This window comes from Balaenoptera ricei, chromosome 2, assembly GCF_028023285.1.
Source record: "Balaenoptera ricei isolate mBalRic1 chromosome 2, mBalRic1.hap2, whole genome shotgun sequence".
Taxonomy (NCBI): domain Eukaryota; kingdom Metazoa; phylum Chordata; class Mammalia; order Artiodactyla; family Balaenopteridae; genus Balaenoptera; species Balaenoptera ricei.
Window position 1 is genome coordinate 160,328,242 of NC_082640.1, and position 23,834 is coordinate 160,352,075.

Genomic DNA, 23,834 nt, shown 5'->3' on the forward strand with positions numbered 1-23,834 from the left:
ACACCCTCAGAATCCACCGAGGACTCATCCTCTCCACACCCAAGCTCTGCCCAGGGGCTGTGTCCCCCAAGCCCCGACCTCAGCCCCAAGCCCCCAGGCTGTGGGAGAAGTCAGGTCCTCAAGGATTCGGCCCATTCCCACCACAGCTGTGCTGGGGTCGCAGCTCAGGATGGCTGGAAACAGCACTGGGGCTCAGGGGCCAGCCAAGCGCCCTGCTCCAAAATAGCAGTTGTGTTCACATAAAAGCCTTTAATGAGAGAAAGATGCCGTTCTTGGCCCCTTGCGCACGCTCTGCAGACGCCGTCTGGCAGGCCGAGAGGGCCTCTACCGTTTGGCGGCCGGAGGGGAGGAAGGAGGGTTGTGAGTCAGACCTTGGCCCCAGCCCCTCAGCATGGACCGCCCTGCTAATTGCATTAACAAACACCGAGATGCTGGGCCAGCTGGGGGCCAGGGGCTGGGGATAGAGAGCAGCCCCAATTCCCACCGGCTCCAGCAGGCATGAGGAGGGGACCACTGGGCAGGGCTCGTGGCCCAGGGCAGAGGCCTGGGTTTGCCTCTAGCTCCTGCCCTAGAGCAGACGAGTCACCTGTCCATCCCCATCACAGCCCTGAGGGCTTTGTCTGGGAGGAGGCAGGGATTTAAAGGCCTCAGTGCCAGAGAGGCCGGGGAGATGAGAGAAGATGGGGTCCTGGAGCAGCCCCCATCAGGGACAAGCCGGGGGACCCAGTCTTTTCCAGGGGAGCAGCTCCAGGGCATGGAAGACAGTTCTGTGGCTGGCATGGAGCCATCCAAGCCCTTCTGCAGCCACACCAGCTCCGTGCCCAGGACCCATGAAGGTTGAGAGGGAAGGAATACACCATTCCCATTTACAACTCAATGAAGGCGAGGGCAGAAGTGTGGAGGAGAGAGCAGCCTTATAGTCAAAGAGACCTGCATTTGAATTCCAACCCCACGACCTCAGGCAAGTTCCTTCACCTCTGTGAGTCTCAGCGTCTAGAAAATGGTCCTGCGTCCAACAGTTACTATTTGCTTAGGATGGTAAGCAAGACAGACAGTGTCTTTTTCTTCATGGAGCCTCCAACTTAGAGAAATTCATAAAACAAGCAAAAAAACAAGCAGAGGAAGAGAAATTGGGATATGAATGATGGAAGAAACAATTAAGGGGCTGGGATCCAGAATAACAAGGCTGCTGGGGGCAGCTCTAGACAGAGTGGTTAGGGGGAGCTGGAAATGAAGACAGGGAGCAGCCACATAAAGAGACAGGAAAAGCAAACAGAGAGGGCAGCATGTGCAACAGCCCGGGGGCAGCACATTCCAGGAACCCAGGCTGGATCTGGTGAGCGAGGGGCTGACAGACGAGGCTGGACACACCACCACAGGAAGGTTTCAATAGGGATGTGTTATGATCTAATTTACAGAGAAAGAACTGGAGAGCAAGGGGGACAGTGGGAGCAGTCAGCCAGCTGCAGCAGTCACCCAGGAGAGCGTGCTGGTGCCCAGGACTAGAGAAGCAGCCAGCGGGGGGGAGGGGGTGGGGGGGGCCGGAAGCAAACAGACTCTCAAGAGATTTAGGAAGTAAAGCAAACAGTGCTCAGGGATGGACTGGATAGAAGCCTGAGCAAGAGGAGGTGTCCTGAATGGTCTGGCTTAAGCATTCACACAGATGGAGATGCCTTTAACAGGATGGGTAAGACCTGGGCAGGGATATTGGCTCAGAGGGAGGGAAACGATGCGCTCGCTTGGGACAAGTTGGGGTGGGGGTGGCTGGGAGGCATCAAGAGCAGATGTCGAGGAGGCGGCAGGACGAAAGGAGCCTGGAGGTTGGAGGAGAGATCTGGCTGAAGATGTATATAAATCTGAGTGTCATCAGCCCAGAGACGATGTTTACATCCTTGGGAATGCATTAAATCATTCCAGGAGCAGTGCAGTGAGAAAGAAAAGAAGAGGACCCAGAACTCAGTCCTGGGAAACCCACTGTTTAGTAGCTGGGTAAAGGAGAAGCAGCAGCCAGGGACACAGGAGGGGGCCAGGACAGAGAGTGATGTGATGGCCACTCACAGGGTGAAGGGAGTTGAAGGGTTTAGCGTGGTCCCTGGCACAGAGTGAGCACTGCCACTCTTATTGTTGCGTGTTAATTGTCTGGCACAGTGTCTACTGGTACCCAATAATGGTGGGGGGGGGGGTTGATTAATGCTGTGCTTGCTTCATATGGCCCCCTCTTTGCGTGGGGGATTTGGAAGATCTGGGGTAAGTCCTGAGGCAGCCCAACATCAAGATGTTAGGTAGAAGAGGAGAAGCCAACCAAGGAGGTGAGAAGAGGCAGCTGAGGATGGCAGAAGAAAACCTCCAGGTCACCTGTGAAATCATTCACCCACTCAGTCCTTTAACAAACATGTATCCAATAGGCACTCTGCTGGTATCAACAGGATACAGCCCCTGGCTTCAGGATCCCCTGGATAAAAGCATCTCCTAAATACTCCTTTAAGCAAAAAGCCTTGGGGGCATACACCTGCTTACCAGGAAGATCTAAGGTACCTCTACATGGTCAGGGGAGAGATGGGCAGTGTCTCTTGCTAGGTCTGTACCCTTCATGTTAGTTGGGTCTCCACTGAAGTCATGTGATTATTCCCCTTAACACCTTCCACTTTCCTCTCCACCACTCCCACCAACTATTGAGTTTCATCGGATGGTTCATCCAGAGATGAGCCATATGTAGACTCAAGCCTCTGGTTCCTGGCAGTTCCTAACCAGTCAGTAAAGAACCTGCAAATCCCACCCCTGCCCTGACCCTTTTCCTCAACATTTGTTCAGCACTTCCCATTATGAGGTCGATTTCTTTGCATATATCTCCTCTGTAGATTCTTATAACTACTACAGGTGCTATTCTGATCCTCATTTGACATATGGAGAAACTGAGGCTTAGAGCAGTCCAGCAACGTGCCTGAGATCACCATGCTAGTAAGTGATGGAGCAAGGCTCTGAACTCAGGGATTCTGGCTCCAAAGTTGGTTGGCTATAGTCTTGCCCTTTGGGATGGGGTCATTTACCGGGCTGGAATGGGTGGGCCAGGGGAACTCCCTCAGGGAAGCCCAGGAGAAGCCCAGATCAGGAGGGATGAGGGTCTTCACAGCGCTGAGATGTGGCCCAGAAGGCATGTGGTTCTAATGGCCCCATGCGCACACAGGCTTGGGACTAAAAGGCAAGCACAAATGCCTAGGCCATTCCAGGGTCTCCTGAGCACCGTGGGGAGTTTTCCAAAAGGGCTGATGAATCCGGGGCTGCAGAAGGGGACTTCTCTGCACAGGCCTGGGAAAGGCCCTGTGTTATTCAGTACATTCTTGTTGAGCCTTTACCTTGTATCCAATGAACACTTGCCACTGTGCTGCATGTTGTGGGCTGTTAGACAGTCCCTGCTCTCAACATCAAGGCCAGACATGTACAGAACACACAGAACATGCCAGGCCTTGAACTAAACACTTGCCCTAAGTTATCTCATTTGTTCCTTAGAATTCTCTGAGGCAGGGACTAATATTAGTCATATTTCACAGGAAAAGAAACTGAGGCACAGGAAGCTTAAGCATCTTGCCCGGGGTCCTGTAGCTAAGTGATGGAGTCGGCATTTAAACCCAGGCAGGTAGCACAGCCTCCTGGATTTAGGCTAAAATAACAACTAAACTTACCATGTTCCAGGCTCTCTACACACACTTGCTCGTTTCCCAGGAGCACGGTGTTAAGCCCTATCCTCTGGAGCGGGCTACCTGGATTCACACCCAGGCTCTACTGATTGCCAGCTGCACGACTTGGACAAATAGTTAACCTCATCTGTAAATGGGGATAAAGATCAAGTCTAGTTTACAGGGTTGTTGTGAGGATGAAAAATTAATAATAAAGTTCTGACGCACAGTAAGAGCTACAGTGTGTTATTATTATTAATTCTCAAAAACAGCTCTATAAAGATTGTCATAGCCACTTAATAGGTGAGGCGCTATGGCTGGAAGAGGGCCAGGCACTTGCCTGAGAACACAGAGCTGGGATTCAAATCCATGACTCCTTGAATCTGGCACCAGAATCTAAAGCACATGCTCTTAACTTGGAGCCTTACTGCTGGGGTGGAGGGGAAGATGGTAATCCACCTAGCCCCCTCCTCAATAGCCTTCTCCCCAGAACAGCCCCAGTCCCCATGCATCGAAGTCGAGATAAAATGAGAAGCCAAAGAATTCTTCAAATCCTCTTCCAGTGTGAGCCTTCAGAAGCCTCCCAAAGGCTGTGTGTGCATTGGGGCGAGCCAGTCTGGGAAGACTGGACAGTCTTCCAAAAGCCCTAACTGTAAACAGGACCCAAGCACCCCACACCCTGCAGTGCTTCCCCTCAGCTGAGCGGGCTGGCAGGCCCCAGTCAGCTGCCTCCCCAAATACATAAACACATAAATTGTGTGCCAGAGCTGGCAAAGCCACAGAAGAAAAGGCAGATACCAAGACCAGAGGAGGAGATGGGGGCGCAGCTCCAGACCCCTCCAGGGTGCAGAGAGCAGCTGGGCTTCTAGCGGTGGACACCTGCAGACACAGTGGGTCCCCAAGGTCCAGTGACTGGACAGGGATGAAAAAAGGGGCCTGCCAAGGAGATGGCTGGTATGTTACAGCAACCTCGGAGTCTGTGAGAGGGGCAAGTGGGAGTCGGGAGTGGTCCAGGGGACAAAGACCATCACTCGCTATGCATGGGCAGTGAGTTGGACCCACAGATATCTGGGAGAGACCAGGGGATGGATTGAGTCCCCACACTGTTCTGGGACTAGACTTTATTCTTGGCAGTTGGGGGGATGTCACACACCCCTCCCTGTCACTACCCACCTGCGGCCAGGCCAGGAGAGGCACCCCACATATGGGAAACCACTAGGCCAGAGTCATGAGCGTGCCCCGGCGTTGGCAGCCTCTTCTTCAGCCAGGAGGGCAGCTGTGGGGAGGGGATAGGGAGACGCAAACCACGGGGGAAGCAGGAGAGCCAGCTGACAGGGCGTGGAACCAAGAGCCCCATATTTGACAGAGCTCAGGACCTAGCCATCCAGGGCCAACACCCCACTGCCCACGTGGTTCTCATCAGGCTCATTAGCAGCAAAATAGCAACAAGCAAACAGCGCTGGGCCCAGCTAATTAGCACACAGACCTTCAGTGGGCAAGCCAACTTCGTGTGGGAAAGGCTAACGCCCACTGGCAATTCCTCCAGAAGCGCTGCCAGCCTGTGTGCCAGGGTCACAGGTATGACCAGGGGAGCAGCGGAGGGCCGGGGAGAGAAACAATGGGGCTGAGGCCCCCGGGGTGGAGTGGCTACTGACAGCCGGCTGGAGCAGCACCCCCTGCTCAGGGCACGAGGGTGCACACGCACGGCAACTCTGACAATCTGCAGACTCACCCAACCTCGAGTTTCCAGTGTTGAAACTCCAGATTGGCAGAGAATGATGCTGGAAAGTCATGAGAAAGTTAGGAAACTGAGAACCTTCAGGGCTGAAGGGCCAGAGCAAGGCCCATGCCCAGACCCCTTGGGCAGCTGTGGAGAAGCCCACCCACTCTGAAGCCACCCTTCCCAACTTCAGCTCAAACCTCAGCAACACTCTCTGCTAAGCTCAATAGAACTTATGGGCCCTCCTCTTCATCTCCAGCCCCAAATCCCACCCCAGGCCTCAGCTCCAGGACTCGGAGTAGTACTGTCTCCTCGGGCACGTTTCCTAACCAAACTGAGCCTCAGTTTCCTCGACTATAGGTAGGATAGATGATCAGTAAATACTCATGTTATAGGATTGGGAGACTTAACTAAGATGATGTATGTGAAGAGCTTAGCACAGTGTGGGGCATATAGTAAATCCTCGGCTGTTAGCTAGTAGTAGTAGTAGTTGTTGTTATAGTAGTAATGGTGGTAGCAGTAGTAATGGTAGTAGTAGTGGTAGCAGCAGCAGCAGCTGTAGTAGTAATGATGGTAGTAGAGGTAGTAGTAGTAGTAGTAGTGGTGATGGTGGTAGTAGTAGTAATGGTGGTAGTAGTGGTAGTAGTAATGGTGGTAGTAGTGGTAGTAGCAGCAGCAGCAGCTGTAGTAGTAGTAATGGTAGTAGTAGTAGTAATGGTAGTGGTGATGGTGGTAGTAGTAGTAGTAATAATGGTGGTAGTAGTAGTAATGGTGGTAGTGGTGGTAGTAGCAGCAGCAGCAGCTGTAGTCGTAATGATGGTAGTAGAGGTAGTAGTAGTAGTGGTAGTGGTGATGGTGGTAGTAGTAGTAATGGTGGTAGTAGTGGTAGTAGTAATGGTGGTAGTAGTGGTAGTAGCAGCAGCAGCAGCTGTAGTAGTAGTGATGGTAGTAGAGGTAGTAGTAGTAGTAGCAGTAGTGGTAGTGGTGACGGTGGTAGTAGTAGTAGTAATAATGGTGGTAGTAGTAGTAATGGTGGTAGTAGTGGTAGTAGCAGCAGCAGCAGCTGTAGTAGTAGTGATGGTAGTAGTAGTAGTAATGGTAGTGGTGATGGTGGTAGTAGTAGTAGTAATAATGGTGGTAGTAGTAGTAATGGTGGTAGTAGTGGTAGTAGCAGCAGCAGCTGTAGTAATAGTGATGGTAGTAGTAGTAGTAGGGGTAGTGGTGATGGTGGTAGTAGTAGTAGTAATAATGGTGGTAGTAGTAGTAATGGTGGTAGTAGTGGTAGCAGCAGCAGCAGCAGCTGTAGTCATAGTGATGGTAGTAGAGGTAGTAGTAGTAGTAGTAATGGTAGAGGTGATGGTGGTAGTAGTAATAGGAGGTAGAGGAGGAGTAACAAAGGAAACAGTAGTACACGGCCATCCCCAGTTCACAGATGCAGAAAGTGAGGCCCAGAAAGATGAGGTAAGATATCTGGCAGCAGAGTGTGGAGATTAAGAAGAGGGACCCTAGAGTCAGGTTACCTGAGTTCAAATCCTGCCATTTCCAGGCCATGTGACCTTGAGCACGTGACTTGTCTGTGCCCCAGTTTCCTCACATGCCAAAAGGTGAGTGGCTCTCCCCGCCCCACAGGACGTGTGAAGTGAGTCTTGCACAGAGCGAGTGCTGCGTAGCTACTGGCTCTCGTGTTGCTGTCACCTCCTCCGAGGGCGCCACCAGTGGAGGCTAGGGCACAGAGCCCGGCTCTTCCTACCTCACTGCTTGGTCTCCACATAACTAAGATGACTACCCTCTTTTTTCTCATCTGGGCCAGGCTGCCAGGCTCTGGAGTGGTCCAAAGGAAGACTGCTCCAGATGCAGGATCAAAGCCTCATCTGACCGTCCTGGTAGGATGCCCGCCAGGGGCCAGGGGCCAGAGCAGAGGTGGATTCCCCTAGCACAGCGCTAGGAGTGGTCCCCCCAGGAATGTGCGATGCAGAGGCTCTGGGGCCAGGTGTGTTCCGCAGACCACAGGGGTATGTGAGCACCACAGGGCAAGTTGGGGAGGAGCCCCAACACAGTGGAGAAGCAGGTGGGGAATATAGGAAGCTTTACAAACAAGAGCGGGGATTTTATTTGAAAAGTCATCTTCAGTTGGAGCCTTTTTTTTTTTCGCCATGCCATGCAGCTTGTGGGATCTTAGTTCCCCAACCAGGGATTGAACCCAGGCCCTTGGCAGTGAAAGCGCCAGTCCTAACCACCATACCACCAGGGAATGCCCTGGAGGCATTTTTCAATCTCCTCTCTTCCACTGCCTCCCCCCTGGAGAGGGGCTACCTGCTCAGGAGGCAGATTGGGGAAGACGCTTGTGCTCCCCACACAGGTTCTGGAGTCCCCATGCCCCGCCCAGCTCAAGGAAGAGAGAGGGAGAGGGTGGATGCGGTGGAGGCACTCACGTTTGATACAGTGGTTGGTACTGTTTGCCGTTGTCCATCCTGGGCAGCACTGTCCCCCGCAGACATTCCTCCTGCGGGGTCACCAAAACAGGGTCAGCATAGGGTGCTCAGAGCGGGACTATTCACAGAGCCCTTCTGATGGTCCCACCCTCTACAGGCAGGGCCTGGGGGAACTCTGCCAGGCCGGGCACTGTCCCCCTTCTCTAGGGAGGCCGCATGGCCCATGGGCGGGTGCTTTGGGATCCTTCACATCTAAGATTGAATCCTGACTCTGCCATTCTCTGCATGAGCTTGGGAAGCCTCATTCTTTTCGTCTGTACAATGGAGATAATAATACCTGCTTAATGTTGTTGTGAGGATTAAATGAGATAGGATGTATAGCCCCTGACACACTGGCACAGGGATCACGAAGATGATCAAAAAGCAAGTTCAGAGTGGCTCAGTCACTTGCTAAGACTAAACAATAAGTAAACGCCAGAGCCAGAGTCAAACCTCAGCTGACCCAACTCTAAGTCACGCTCCAACTCCACATGGTCTCTCACCAAAAAATTATCACCATGGCCCTTGCCAACAAATTCTGATAATCCAAGGGAAGCTGGAAAACACACACAAAACAGCCTTAAGGACATACATATGCATCACCTACCAACAAATGCACACTGGGAGGAGCCTTAGCCCTCTGGCAGGCTGGTGCCCGGTCCCACGGAGCGCTGGGTGGGACAGAAGGAGCCGGAGCTCCAGAATTTCTCTTTAAGAGGAGCTGAGGAAGTGGCAAGCTGGGAGGAAGATGGGGCTGGGGACTCGGGGTAAGCTGCTCTGCATGGCGAGCACATTTTTTACTTGGGCAGGCTGATGGAACTTACTTGGTGGGAGATAGTCCTTCCCCCAGCTACTCCTTGGTGCTGGCACCGAGACACCTACAGGAGACACTGACCAGCAGTTGCCACCGGGGCCACTCACCCAACTCACCCAAACTCTGCCCTCAGGTGTTGAGCGAGGCCCCTGCAGCACCAGTATCCTTCACCTACCCTGACTGTCAGTCTAAAGACCCAAATGCCTGGACAGAGGTGACTTCCCGAGAAGGGCTCTATTTGGAGAAGACCTCTGGGGCCCTGACTCCTCAGCTCAGGCTGGGCCTGGCTCTGCTTCACAGACCCCATCATTACCATCAGAAATTGTCTACTGAGCACTCGCTGAAACTCAGGGTGAGCGGGGCAGCAGAGGTACGGAGCCCAAGAGTGAGGTGAAGGACAGACCGGGGGCCATTCCTGTGACCTTTGTGGCCGGCATGGTGGGCATCTGGTCCCACTTAGGAGTTTGTTTGACATTTGTGTGGCCCCCAAAGCTTGTGTGGTTTTTGAAACCTTACGAAACATTCAAAATAAATTCCTTCAGCTTGAAAAAGCTGAGGCCCATTCCTGGCCCTTTGGCCCAAAGCTGTGGGGAGCTGCCTCCCAGGGAGGCCCCAGAATGTCCTCCCAGCCAAGGGTTGTGCCATTTCAGCCACCTAGAAGCCTCTCTGGACCGCTGCATTCATCGGTTTCCTGGTTCCCCGAAGGCCTCTTCCCCATCAGGGCCCAAGTCACTGGGTTCTGGGGAAGGGGCTGGTCCTCACAGCCAGGGCTTCTGAGTGTGTGCTCTGGCGGGAGTGGGGACTACCCACCCATTGGTGAGTCATTACCCCTCTGGTGGTGACAAGGCCTCTTAGATGCCTGAGAGGTCTTTGAGAGGGAAGCAGACAGCATGCCCTGGGAGTTTTCTAAAAACTAGGGTCTGTGGGAGTCCAGAGAGCACGGACTGAGGGGCCCACCTGGCTGAGAGGTCATGCAGTGGATCCCAGCTCAAGGAGGCCCACTGAGCCTGCTGGTACCCTAGATGCCTTCAGAATGGCTACGGAGCTGACTGTAGGAAGGCAGCAGCTCGTCCTGCCCTGCCCGACCACGGTAGAGCCCTCAAGGCCGTCAGGGCCCTGGTGAGAACTGGTCAGAATCAAAGCTGCCAAGCAGGGGGGCAGGGCTTGGCTAAGCGGGCACTCGAGAGGGCTACAGAAGCCCAGCCGGAGTCTTGGGTACAGGCTCAGGGAGGTGCCCGATGGGAGATGACCACTCCGTGGGCTCTGGCTAGTTGGAGAGAGCAAATGAGCCTGACTAGCTGGGGCCAACGACTCAGTGGCTCTGACTGTCTGGAAGATGCCACTCAGAGATTATATAAGCCCAGCCTTCCAGGCCACACCACTCAGCAAACATTAGCCCAGGATCCAGCATCATTGCCCAACCCCTCTGGCTAACAGCCTAGGACAGCTGCTGTTCCACCTGGAACAAATCTGGTCATACTGGTCCTTTGTTATAGATGCCTCAAGGCTCTCCACTGGCCTCTACAAAGCCAACCGGACCCCTCCTGCCTGTGGAGTCTAATTGCCCCCCTTCCCCCCTTATCTCCATGGCCACCTACAACCAAAACTATGATCCTCCAAGTATACGAAGTTTGTTGTCCCCCAGCTGCACTGTATGTGGGCACATTTTGATGCCTTTGCTTAAGCTGCTCTCTCTGCCTAGACTGCCTTCCCTCTCTTCTTTGCCGACTGAAATCCGTGGCACGCTCCAAGACTTCCAGATCAAATGTCACCTCCTTTGTGTAAAACCTCCCCTGACATCTACCCAGCCTTCCCCATTCTCCAGCCGCCACACCATTTAGCGCTGATTATCTCAGGCTGTTGGTGTATGTCTCCATCTTGAGTACCTTGAGGGTTCTTTCTTATTCCTCTTTGTGCCCCTAGAGTCTAACATAGTGCCTGACATGTGGTGTACTTTTAATACCTCTTTGTTTCACTTAATCCAATGTTTCCCAACACACTTCTGGTAGGAAAGGGAGTTTGACGGTTCCGTATTTGACGTTTCCATAATCACAACATGCAACAATGCTGAATCACACAGCGAGAAAGTGATTCCCTTATTTTTTTATTTTATTTTATTTTTTTTAGTGATTCCCTTTTTAGTGATCGTTCTAGTCTGATTAGATCAGTGGGAAAAAATCCCTGTCGGAGGTTGGGTCTTCATGCCTGGTTCTCTCTCCAGCACTTGCCAATTGCCCTTTCCAATAGGGAGAACTACAGGGCTGAACTTCCTATGATAATGGTATTTGACTAGACTTTGAGAACATTTTGTTTTCATTTCAGTTTCCCTACAGTTTTCTCTTTATGACAAGTGGTACTATTTTCAGCTTATGATAGTGATATAAAGTGTCCTTGAAAATGGATTTATGTAGAAAAATGCCAAGCACTGTTTGTAATACCAAAATATGTAACTCATCTAAGTGTCCAAAAACAGAAGGATGGATAAATAAACTGTGGTATATTCAGACAATGGCATAATAACCAACAATTAAAATGAATAAACTTGGGCTTCCCTGGTGGCGCAGTGGTTGAGAATCTGCCTGCCAATGCAGGGGACACAGGTTCGAGCCCTGGTCTGGGAAGATCCCACATGCCGCGGAGCAACTGGGCCCGTGAGCCATAACTACTGAGCCTGCGCGTCTGAAGCCTGTGCTCCTCAATAAGAGAGGCCGCGATGGTGAGAAGCCCACGCACCCCGATGAAGAGTGGCCCCCGCTTGCCGCAACTAGAGAAAGCCCTCGCACAGAAACGAAGACCCAACACAGACAAAAATAAATAAATGAATAAATATTAAAAAAAAAAAAAAAAGAATAAACTTGGGCTGATTATATTAATGTAGTTAAATTTCAAACATCTAATGAGGATTGGAGAAAGCAAATTGTAGAGGGATAATGCAGCATAGTACCACTTATCTAAGTTTAAAATATGCAAAACAATATTGTGTATGTTATGGATGCATGCATCTGTAGTAATGGTATAAAAACATAGATTGGAATCATGGGTAAATTCAAGGTAGTGGTTAACTCTGGGGAGAGAGAGAGACAAATTTATAGAAGATATTTTGACTAAAAAAATCAGAAGCAAAATAGGCCCAAATATTAAGGTTTGAAAAAGCTGGATTGTTAGTTGTATTATTTCCAATACTTTTGTAGGTTTGTATAAAACTTCATAATATAAAATACTTAAAAATAAATAAAACACAAAATCCTGTTATTTTAATAGTTTATAAATTTAAGAAAATAATAGAACAAGGAGGAAAAGATAGAGGAAAATATTATGAAGGTGGTATGCTGTGAGGCTAAGCTTAAGAAACACTGAATGCTGGGAAACAACGGCTTAAAAAGTTTCCTGTGGACTGTGAATTTCAATAGTGCAAGAATTGTTTCTGCTCTGGTTACACTGTGTCCCAGACACCTAGCACTGTGCCTGGTGCACACTTAAAATCTTCATTGTGTGCAATAAAACCCCACTAACATTGCAAGTTCCACGGAGACAGAGGCTGTCTTGGCCACTGCTGTATCCCCATGGTCCAGCAAAGTGCCGGGCATATAGGAGACCTTCCAAACGTTTGTTGAATGAAGAATCCCCAGTAGTGGTGATGCAATTCCAAGCTTTACCAGCAGGTGGCACTTAGTCCTTGGCCCTGAGCAATTCACAAGGCAACTGCCAGAGAGGCCAGCCTGGCCAGAAGCCATGAGCTAGAATGGACTTGGGGAGAGGAAGCCAATGGACAAGATTGCCACTCAGCCCCTCCCCAGATGACTTGGAGTGGCTAGCTGGAGTGCCAGAGGAACCCACCCTTTATCAAAGCTGCAGAAAATAATCTGGGGGAGGAGCCAAACCCAGCATGTGATGTGATGTGTGCACCTGTATATGGCAAGTGCTTGTGGGTGGCACCCAGCCCAGGTCCTTACACACCTGTGTACATCTACCAGCCTTATCATGGTGACAATCTGCTTTGCTCATCACCACCTCATTTCACAACTGCGAATAGTGCACCCTCCCACCCCCACTCCACTATCCCATCTCCCCCCAACTCCCACCCGAATGCTGACGGTATAAGCTCCTCCATGATCTGGTTCAACCTATGCCTCCAGCCTCAGCCCTGTGGCTCCCCTACACCAGGGTGCAGTCCTGCCCCTAGGCCAGTGACAACAGTGAAAAGCCCTTGTCTTTGGGCAGTGCTACACCTCGGCACCCCACTCCTGCCACCTCCCCTCTGCTTCCCCACACACCGCCCCTCGAACCCCAGGGGCTCCTGCTCACAGGGCCTCCTTCTCCTCCGGGCTCCTCAGCCACAAACGTCCATTCCTTTATGCTTAACATGAAGCTTCTGGTACTAGAAAGCATGTTCACCAGTGCATATCTGTTCATTTCTCCAATTCGATTTGCAGTAATTGAGTTGCCCTCCTGGCAGGAACAATGCCTTTGTCTCGGGGCCCCACCCCCTATCCCAGGCCCTGCACACTTGCTCTTAAGAAGTATGTATTCACTTGCACAGGCCATTAACACCGGCTGATCCTCTGTGTAAGCGACTTGGCAGTGCTCGGGTCTACTCTGTCTGCCGTAAGCTGGGCCTTCCAAGGGCCGCGGGGAATTCATTCACTCACTCAACAGATACTTAACAAGCAGCAACTATATACGAGCACTGTTCTAGGCACTGGTGACACAGCAATGTACAAAACAAAGCCTCTCTTTTCATAGAGCTTACATTAGCGTGGGCTGGGAGACCAGACCATAAACACAGAAACAGAAACATAATATGTCCAATGGGAATAAGTGCTATGAAGAAACGTAGAGCAGGGTGAAGGAAGAGAGAGGGTGGGGCAGGAGTAGTCAAGAAGGTCTCTCTAAGCAGAGAAACACAGGAGAAGAGTGCTGCAGCCTAGGAAAATAGCGAGTGGAGAGGCAGTAAGAACATCCTCGGGAGTAGAACAGGGGTTGCAGTGTCCTTCGTGCTATGAGCCAGGGGACTGAACCCACCTGGCAAATCGGGCCCAAGCCAAGAAGGGCTGCCAGGTTCCTTCCCAGCCTCCCCGATGGTGTCCCCACGCAGCCCCGCACTGCCCGGGCCTCCAGTGCCCCCCATTCTGGAGACACCTGTCATACTCGGGCAAGACTGAGCCTCCCGCAGCCGTGCCGATCTTCAGCAGGGCTGGGGGTTACTGGGGAGCCTCTCCCACGCTGCGAGGGAGCCCCCGGCAAGCAGCTGGTAGTCTCAGGGTAGGGGGGAGACTTAGCCCTGCAAAGTGCGCGAGTCGCGCTGACACCTAGCTGCACAAGGGCCCACACAGACCCACTCCCCCACGGACCCACAGGGCCGCAGCCACATCGCGAGCAGGCTTCCTGCCCAAAGTGCCCCCGACCCCACGCCCACTTCCACGTCCAGCCATCCGCGGGCCCAGGCCGACCTCTGCCGCAACCCACAGACCCGTGCCCCCGCGCAGGCTTCGCTGCCAGCCTCCGTCCTGGAGATGCATCTGCCCTCGCGCTCTGGCGCTCCCGGCATCCTCCACCTACCCGCGCTCTCAGCCCGCTCAGCTTCCCCTGGGCCTCAAGCGCGTGGAACGCCCACCCCGCTGCCCTCTCCCCGATCCCTTTCAGATCCCCGCACCGCTACGGGCGTCAGCAGGCACCGGTTGGAGGCGGGAGGGAGGAGGGCGGGCGAATGCACTGGCGCCTTGCGAAAGGATTAACGTCGGGTCTGGGCGAGCTGGTACGAAAGGGTGTGGGTGGTGTTTCTCTTTCCTCCAAACTCTTTGCGAGTGGGTCAGATGGAGCCCCAGCTCCGGGACTTCGGTCTGTTTCCCCGCAGTACTGGGGACAGAGGGATGAAAGGCGGAGCCCGGCGCCCTCTCCTCTAGCCTGCACATCCCTCTACGAACGAGCGTACGGGAGACCGGCCCTCGCTCCCCCAGCCCCCATGCTTCCCTCTCCAGTGCTCACCCCGTTAGCCGCCCTCGTGCAGCCCGCGGTCGCTGCGCGCTCCCGAGGCGCGGGAGGGCCGGGGGTGCCCGGGCCCGGGGTGCGGACTGCTGCTGGCGCAGGGGCCGGCTTCTCCAGGTCTGCGCAGGTGGCTGGACTCGCCGCGGCTGCTGCGCGCGGGGCGGCCTCCTGGCCTCTGCCTCGGCGGGCCTGCTGGGGCTCCCCCAGCCAGGTTGGGTCCGCTCCGCGGGCGGCAAACCCGGAACGGGCACGTTCTGCTCCCGGAACAGACTGTACACCTTGGCTGTAGCCGCTGCGGGGTGGTTGCCCCCGGGGCGCCGCAGCCGACTCGCGTCCCTTCCAGCCGGCTCGTATCTTCCCACCGGGTCCCTCTGAGCATGACCCATGCCCACGAAGAGAGCCAGGGTGAGCGGCAAGAAGCTCCTCCAGGGGTTCCGACGCCTGGGGCAGCGGGTGGTGGTTGGGGGCCTCATGGCGCCGGGGCGCCCGGAAAGCGGCGCGGGCGGGTAACTGCCCCGGGGCTCGCAGTCTGTGCGCCCGGCCGCCCTCTGGCTGCGCTCTGGTCCCCTCCCGGTGGCCCGCCTCTCCCCGTCTAGGGGGCCCCGAATCAGACTGCGGGCCAGGCTCTCCGTGGAGCGAGGGCCAGGCTGCGGGGGCGGCCCGGGGCTGCGCGCAATGAGCCCGGCGGCCGCGCTCCGTCTCTAGCTGGGTGGGCACCGCTGTCGCACCTCCGCGCCTTCTCCCCGTCACTGTAGCCTCCTGAATGGGGACCGGAGGCTTTTATTTTTGGAAACCTCCCCCTGATTTTTCGTCTCTTTTATCCACACCGTGCCCCCTCCTCGGAGGGACAGCTCAGCCCCCTCATTACGGGAGAGGGAGAGAGGAATTCCAGCAACACCCACTTTGGCACTGGGAAGCGAGCGGGCGGCGAGCGGTGTTAACCCGTGAGGAGCTGGGGGCGACGCAGGGCCGGCTGGAGGGCTAGTAGGCGAGATGACGCCTGCCGGGACAGGGGCACCCAAGGCACCTTTCTCTTGTCCTGGGCAAGCTGAACTGCTGACCTGTCCAGAGTTTATCGCCCGCCCCTAACCTCAGGGACAAACTCCCTGTTCGATGACCAAGGCTGCAGCCTCGAAGGTCTGAAGGAGGTCAGGAGAGGTACCAAGAACGGCATGACAGAGGCAGGACCCAAAGGCCGGGCCCCGGACCCTTCGCTTCCGCCCGAGCCACTGGGGGCGTCGGCCGGGGGTGCGGCTAGAGCTGGGGCAGCACGGGGCAGCTCGCCTGCCTCCGCCGCCGTGGGACGCGGGAGCGCTGGAAGGTCCCCTGGGGGCGCGCGCCCTCTAGTGGACTAGGCCGCGTCCTTGGCTATCCTGCGGCCGGCAGAGACCTGTCGCTGCCAGCCGCCTTAGCTCCTTGATCTTAATCCCCTTCCTGCTGCGTCAGGATCGACCCTAGGCCTGAGGCGTTGATGGCGGCGGATCCTACAAGAGGTGCCTTCTCTTCCACAGGGGAATAAACATGGAGGATCTGGAATAAGGTCACTCAAGGAGACAGCGTGTGTCCAAGAAGTGAATGAAATCCAGTCCTCCAGCCTGCGGCTCAGATCCATTCCCTAGACTCCCATCCAGCCCCTCACTCCCTCGGGATTCGATGAGCTTCTGACTGATGCAGTGAGTGTGCTCACATCTTCTTGTGTTGGCAGGGAGAGGGCAGGGGTGCTGGAATGCCAACGGCCACCCATCTTAGTACCCCCAACAGTCAGCTCGTCACTCACACCATGGTCCCCTGCCCTAAAGTCTAAAGGCCTGGCAACCATGGCTGCCTCCCCCAAGCAACCCACCTGCCCCCTGCATTTCTGCAGCCTGCTGCTTCCTAGAGAGGCAGAGGGACCCAGCAGGCAGGAAGGCACCAGTTTATAAGGACCCACACCACACAAAGGACAGACCCAGTCTACTGTTGAAAAACAGCCTCAACTCCTGACCTTGGCCTCCAAAGCCCTGCAGGACTGGCCCCCTCTCTGCTCTATCTCACCTCTTGCTGGGGCACTCACCACACTGCAGCTGCATTGGCCTCCTCTCTACTCCTTGAACAGGCTAAGTTAATGCCCACTTCCCTCTCCCTGAAACTCATCTCCAGGATGTTTACAGGACACGATCATCACTTAACCTCTCAGCTCAAACATCACCCCCCGGAGAGGCCATCCCTGACCCCCCAACCTAGCGCAGCCTTCCCACTCCCAAGTCATCACTTTCTAATATATCACCCTGTTTCACCTTCATTGCTCTAGAGTAGTTGAAATTGTTTGTTTACCTGTATAACTGATTTATTGAATGGGCTGAACCTGAAGAGGGACAATCAGGAAACAGCTCTATTTTTCTCCCCTCACTGCCTTCAACCATATTATGGTGAATTTCTCTTCTCCACCCTTAATGGCATCTCAAGCAGAGTCCTTGGCTTGCGCATCGCCGTTAGTCACAAGAACAGTTTCATTTCTATAATTAAGACCAATTTCCAGGCACTAAAAAGTCTGGTACTGTCCAAATCAAAACCTCATCCAATTTAATCAATCTCGTATCCAATTTAATACCCCTCCTCTCCCTCCACAGGCCTGTCCCCTGGCTCAAGATCATGTACTAGGGAGACTGGGGTGTGGTCTGATTTTCTGACCTTGCTTTTCTGCTGTGGCTCCTCCACATCAGGGTTGGGGGAGAGGTGTTGGGGGAAAACGGTAAGGTCCTGTGTGACAGGTGCCCTGGGCTGACAGGTGCCAAGCTCTGGCTCTTTCATGGGCACATTTGTGGGTTCTTGGGAAGCTCTCTGCATGACCTCCACCCTGCACTACCATAGCAAGGCACTCTCTGGACATCTTCCCTGTGTCCCCTACTCCCCATGGGACTTGCCTGTCCATGCCAGCAAACCAGTGGCGAGCTGGCTGCATCTCATCTTGCTATAAGGGCCACTCCAGCCAGTCTCCACAGTCAGAATTCTCCAGGCAGAAAATGCACACAAGCCTCTTCATTTATGTACATCCCCAATTCCTAAAGACATAGGTTGGGTTCTCCCAAGAACTTTCTTGCTGTGCTTTGGTGCACTGGGGTGCTTGCAGCTTCTAGCACCTCAGCTAGCAACAGTGGAGGCAGAATTATGGGGAGTCATGCTAGTTTCCTCTTCTTTGGAGGCCCCCAGTCTCTATGACTGGTTTTCTTAGGGCCCTGTTCACTTGGCTTGCTTGGGGAGTACCCTCAGGGGAAATCTCAGCCCTGCTTACTAATGCAACTGTTCTCTGACTCAATGACTTTCTTCAATCCCTTTTTATTCGTAGGCTGGAATCCAGGGATGTATCTTAATAGTTGTTGAACTGGTTCTGCCTTTAGTAAGATGCCTAGTACTTCTCTTTGGCACGTGAGAACATTCAGTCCTTATCGTTCTAGCCTTTGCAGCTTCAGCAGAAATTCAAAGACCACATGAAAAATCCTGTTCAACAACCTATAATATTATTGTCTGACTTCCCAAGCCACAATGCTAGCTCTAAAGGAGTAGATATCTTGCCTGCCTGGCTAACCCCTGTTTCCCCAAAACCTAGAACAGTGCTTGCCTCTAATAGACAGCCAAGAAATACGTGTTCAGGGACTTCCCTGGTGGTCCAGTGGCTAAGACTCCACACTCAACATGCAGGGGGCCCGGGTTCCATTCCTGGTCAGGAAACTAGATCCCACATGCTGCAACTAAGAGTTTGCATGCTGCAACTAAGAGTTCTCATGCCACAACTAAAGATTCCACATACTGGGGGCTTCCCTGGTGGCGCAGTGGTTGAGAATCTGCCTGCCAATGCAGGGGACACGGGTTCGAGCCCTGGTCTGGGAAGATCCCACATGCCACGGAGCAACTGGGCCCGTGAGCCACAATTACTGAGCCTGCGCGTCTGGAGCCTGTGCTCCGCAACAAGAGAGGCCGCGATGGTGAGAGGCCCGCGCACCGCGATGAAGAGTGGTCCCCACTTGCCGCAACTAGAGAAAGCCCTCGCACAGAAACGAAGACTCAACACAGTCATAAATAAATAAATAAAAGAACGTGAATTTCTAAAAAAAAAAAAAAGATTCCACATACTGCAACTAAAAAAAAAAAAAAAAAAAAAAGATCCCGCATGCTGCAACGAAGATCCCTCATGCAGCAAAAAAGACCCCGAGTGCCACAACTAAGACCTGGCACAGCCAATAAATAAATAAATATTAAAAAAAAAAAAAAAGAAAGAAAGAAAAGAAATACGTGTTCAATGGATGGCTAACTGAATGAATGACAGGGTAATCCCATCAAGTAGGGAGGGCTGCTATCATTAGACCCATTTTCAGAGAGAAAAACTGAGTTCCTGGTGGGAGTTACTGGTCCAAGTTCATGTGCTTGCTGCCTTTAAGGATGGCCCTAAGGATCTCCTTGAATTCTGCACCTTGCATTTTGGGATGAATGCCATCTCAATTCCCAGAATGCTCAGCTCTCTCCCTGAGACACTGCTCCTTCACAGCTATGGGAAAACCTCAGCTCCACACTTCCCTCTCCCTGCCTCATTATCTACCCAGTTCTTTAGTTCCGGGCTCCCTTCCTCACCCCACTACCTCCCCAGTTCCTTTAGCATCTCTCCTCTTCATCCCTCAACGCTCACCTCAGATCCCCATGAGCCTTCCAAGGCCAGAAACCTTGGCATCAACTTCATCCCTGACCTATTTTTTCCTCCCACGTGTCCAAGTCATTATTACTGCTCTGTCTCCTCCGTCTGCACTTCTGGAAGTCTGCTGCCCATTCAGCCTCTCACTGCTCCAACTCAGCCAAAACCCTCATGCAGACACACTTCCCTCACCTCTAGGCGCCCCTCCCACTCCCTGGTGAGTACAAGCGGTCCTTGGAAATTCCCACCCTGTTCTCCTGGGGGCCCACAGCCAGGCTAATCTACTTTGAAGACTGGCATCTCCTACTCCCCCATCCCAGCACCATCCTCCTGTCCTGCCTCCCACTTACTGCCCGTCACTCCCTTTCCCTGTAATCGCTGGGATCTGCTGATGCAGCTCTTCAGAATCTCCAATCCCATAAACAGTGGAGTTTTCTGTTTGTTTTTCCTTTTTGAAGCTGCTAAAATTTATGGAGTCTACTATGATCCAAGCACTGTGCTAAGCATGCTACGTGAATTGGCTCCTTTAACCAAAGAAAGGAGGTGTGATTTCCACGTACACAGAGGAGGAAACTGAGTCTGGGAATAGTTACTGGCTTGCCCACAATCACACAGCTGATAAGCAGCTGAGGAAGTGTTCCAACCTTGGTCATCTGCCACCTGAGCCCAAGCTTTTAAGACTGCAGCACCTTGCCTTCACTCTGGGCTTGAGCCTCGGCAGCCCTCATGACAATTGAATGGTACCTTTTCCAGCCATCTCTGCAGCTGTCCCCACCTAAGACTCTCCACCACACATTCCCCAGCCTCTTCCCTGATGGCTAGCCCACCACTCAATTCCCAGGGGATAGGTATCAGAACTTCTGTCCCCCTCTCCCTTCCCTGCTTAGGAAAAGAAGGGGAGCTAACCGTTTCCAGCAAGGCCCCTGACTCACCACGTGTCACTTCCCTACCTCTGATTCCCGCTTCTCCCCTAAAGAGGCACAAAATGTCGCTAAGCCAACTAACCCACCCCTTGGGTCTGGGGAGGGAAATCGTCTCCGGAAACCCTGCAGAGAGAGTCCCAAGGGGCTGCTAAAAAGATTCCAGTGGGGAAAGGTTTGCCGGGACACGTGCACCATGAGAGGGGATGGCAGTCTGCTAGACACTCAAGGCAACCTCATTGCTTTCCCATGTCTTGGAATAACGCCAGCAGCCAGAGAGCTACCAGAACCTGAACTAACTTGGTAAATAAGGGCCAAAAACAAGGACTGCATTTCTGCTCCCTTTGCTGAGACCCAGACTCTGGACAGAATTCCAGGGATTTTTCTTGCTTGGAAGTGATTGGATCTCCAGTCCTGAATTCCTCTCCCCAGGAGAGCTTGTTCCCCTGCTCAGAACAAATAACACATTTCCTGGTTAATCAGTGGGCGGAACAGCTGAAGGAAGGTTGATTGGGCCCCCAGCCTTCCAGATGGGAGCAGCTCACGGGCTCAAACGTCCTTGTCCAGAGACTGGGCGGCTGGGACCCTGCATCGTGCAGCCTCAGCCTCCAGTCTGGAAGGTGGAGGCTGTATGAAAAGGCCCCAGCTCCCTCCTGCTCGAGGCCTCCAAGGCCCACAGGGGCTGCCAAGACCACGCCACCTCAGACGCTGTGGCCTGGCAACCCCCCAGTACTCACAGCCACCCTGCTCTGGTCTGCCAGTACTGTCCCCTCCGGGTGCAGTGAATGTTTCTGTCTTCGGTGAGCTCAGCTCTCAGCTATGCTTGGCTTCTATTTTCCCATCTGAAAATAGAGATAATGATGCTTTTCTTGCCACCCCACCTTCAGGGCAAATAGATAACCAGCCCTATCTACCCTGTGATGGGAGGGGTTCAGTGACTGCTACTTCATTTGCCAGCTGATATTTCTGGAGCTTTTAAAAGGTACCAGGCACTGTGCTAAGTGTTTTACAGTCATTCTCCTTTAATCCTCATAATAACCTTCTGAAGAAAGTACTATTATTTCATCATGTAGCAGAAGAGGAAATGAAAGCTCAGAGAGGTAAAATGACTTACCCACAATCACAAAGCTAGTACTTGGTTACACTAGGATTCACTCCTGGTTTTTCTGGTTCCAGACACTATACAAATGCCAGCTTCCAGAGGAGCATTTCTCTGGAATCGCACCTCTGGCTGCTGATCTCTGGGATCCAGAAGCATTCACAGCCTTTTGTGGTATGGTGTAGGGTTGTGCTGATGGACACATAAAATCGCTGTCACGAGCTGGCCCCCATCAAGCACATCCCACTCTTCTCAGGCCTATTTACAGCTAGGGGTCTATTTTAGGTCAAGGGCAGACAAAAGTCATCATGGGGAGTTTCAGTGAATCTGATTCCCTCTCACCAAGGGGAAGGAAGGAAATAAGCTTACCCTACATCAAGTCGTTCTCCATTTCTGAGTAAGGCTCATCTCAACCCTCAGCTTTTCTCTTTAGAGCACAGATAGAGCATCTACGTGGCCCTGTGAGGTAGGCATCGTAATTTCCACTTCACAGACTCAGAGGGGTGAAGTCTCTTGCTCAAGGTCATACAGCCAGGAGTAGAGCCAGGATTCAACTAAAAGTTCTGACCGGCTCCAAAGTCCGTGCTGTGCACACTGCACTCACTCCAGGATGTCCTGCAATGATGTGGAATGGGCAGCTCTTCAAAATAACTGATTTCACTCCGTTTCCCTTCATTTCCAATCCTTGATACAAGGGTGGGCTGACCTGAAAGCTCTGTGCATTTAGCTAAAGTTCAGACCACATTTCCTATTTACCTGCATAAATCCCTTCAGCCTCTGGCTGGAGTGGCATCCTCTAGAACTCCTGGGGGCTGAAGCATAACTTCTCCCCGAGCAGAGTCTCTGAAGACCTGAGCAGGAAAATGATGTGAGCAGCCCGGAAGGCCTCCTTCTTTTAATTTCCCCCCAGTAAGACCACAGGGATTTCAGGCGCTCTCCTGGCGATGAGGGGGTTATTCAGGTAGGGACAGATTACACACTGTATTATCCTTTCCAAATGCCCAGGGAGAAAGCCCTGTGGGCTGAAGGACGATGCAGCCCTATCCTGGATTCTGGCACGGCTGGGCAGGAATTTGAGGACAAGTTGAGAAGGAAGCAATTTTCCTCGGCTGTTGCTGGGGTCTCCCAGCCTGTCCCCACCTGGCTTCCTGCTGGGACACAGCGGCATCCCTCACAGCCCAAGGGATAGGGGTTTGGGGGACGGAGAACAGGGGCTGCCGTAGGGTCTTTCCCAGAATAAGCCCATAAGCAGCTCACTCTTCATCAAGACAAAGAAAGAGGGTTGACACCTTCTGCCACCACCTTCTGATGTCCATTTTCCCCTAATTATACACTGAGAATTGGGATACTCAGTGAGGTTTTCCCTGGTGCCCTGCATCCCCTCTCTCTAGGACCCCAAGACCTTAGGGACAGGCCCAAACCCCCAAACTCCCCAGGACAGGGCACAGACACCAGGCTTCGGTGGGGTGGGGGGCGGGTAGGAGGAGGTGCAGCCAGATGCCAGTGGGCCCCAGCCAGTCTACATGACTCATTCCTTGTTTCCGTCCACTCTGGTCTGAGTGCCTTGGCCCAGGGGCCTCGGGGAGGTTGTAACACAGGCTGGCCCCTCGCCCATCGGGACTCAGCAGACAAAAATTAAAGATCTCACTCCTCAGGAACTCACACAGACAGCAGAGGCATGCTCTGTGCTCTGCCTCACCAGACCAGACCTCAGGCCAGAGGAGGCTGATGGCCAAGGGAGGAAGGAAAGGCATCTCCGGCTCTTCCCCTCCTCTTCGCCCTCCACCTCCAGCCCTGAAGCCCTGGCCACCGCACGCTCCCTTCTCACTCCTCCTCAGGTCCTGGCGTGAAGATGCTGGTGCCAGCAGCACCTCCTCAGCAACACTCCACTCCTCCCCACCTCTGCCCGAAGACAGCAGTGAGGGAGAAACAGACTTGTAAACAACGAATCATACCTTTTTCTGGTTGCACAGGTTTGATGAGGCCAAAACCTGCTCAACAATCTTCAATGGCTCCCCACTACGTCACAAATCGAGCCCAAACTTCTTACTGGCCCCGCACCCAAGCTGGTTTCATACCCTTCCCCTCCTGTTTGCAGATAACACAGTCCCACTCACCCAGAATTCCCCCCAGTTTCCCCACCCGTGTCCCCTTACCCAAATTCCTCGGCTCACACCATTTCCTTCACCTGGGATGTTCTTCCCACCCCTGCCTGCCTGTCCTTTAACTCCCATCTCAAAACTCCCACTTCTTCCGAGAAGACTTCCTAGAACCCCACCGCCAAGTCCAGAAAGCTCGCTCCCTCCGCTGAACTCCTGTACCTCACTCTGCCCTGCATGACTAGTCCACCGCTGTAGGTGCCGGGGAAGTGGGAAATACACGGGGCTTTGGAGCGCCACTCAGCACGATCATTCACCAGCTGTGTGTCTTTGGCTAAAGTGACTTAACCTCTTTGAGCCAGTTTCCTCACCAACAAGAGATTGTTGTA

At 53.2% G+C, this 23,834-nt stretch overlaps 1 protein-coding gene across 4 annotated transcripts in view; it reads right to left on the minus strand.

Moving 5' to 3' along the window:
- LTBP2 (latent transforming growth factor beta binding protein 2) overlaps positions 1 to 15,474 on the minus strand; it is a 100,427-nt gene extending 84,953 nt beyond the window's left edge. For 2 of the 4 annotated variants that reach the window (XM_059914655.1, XM_059914659.1), the window contains exons 1-2: positions 14,665 to 15,474; positions 7,827 to 7,897 (exon numbers count right to left, since the gene is read on the minus strand). In XM_059914655.1, coding sequence (XP_059770638.1) covers positions 7,827 to 7,897; positions 14,665 to 15,137 — 544 coding nt within the window. In that variant the 5' untranslated portion in view covers positions 15,138 to 15,474. The remainder of the gene's footprint in view (positions 1 to 7,826; positions 7,898 to 14,664) is intronic. The other 2 variants (XM_059914657.1, XM_059914658.1) reach the window with 2 other exon arrangements.
- Positions 15,475 to 23,834: the final 8,360 nt, after the last annotated feature.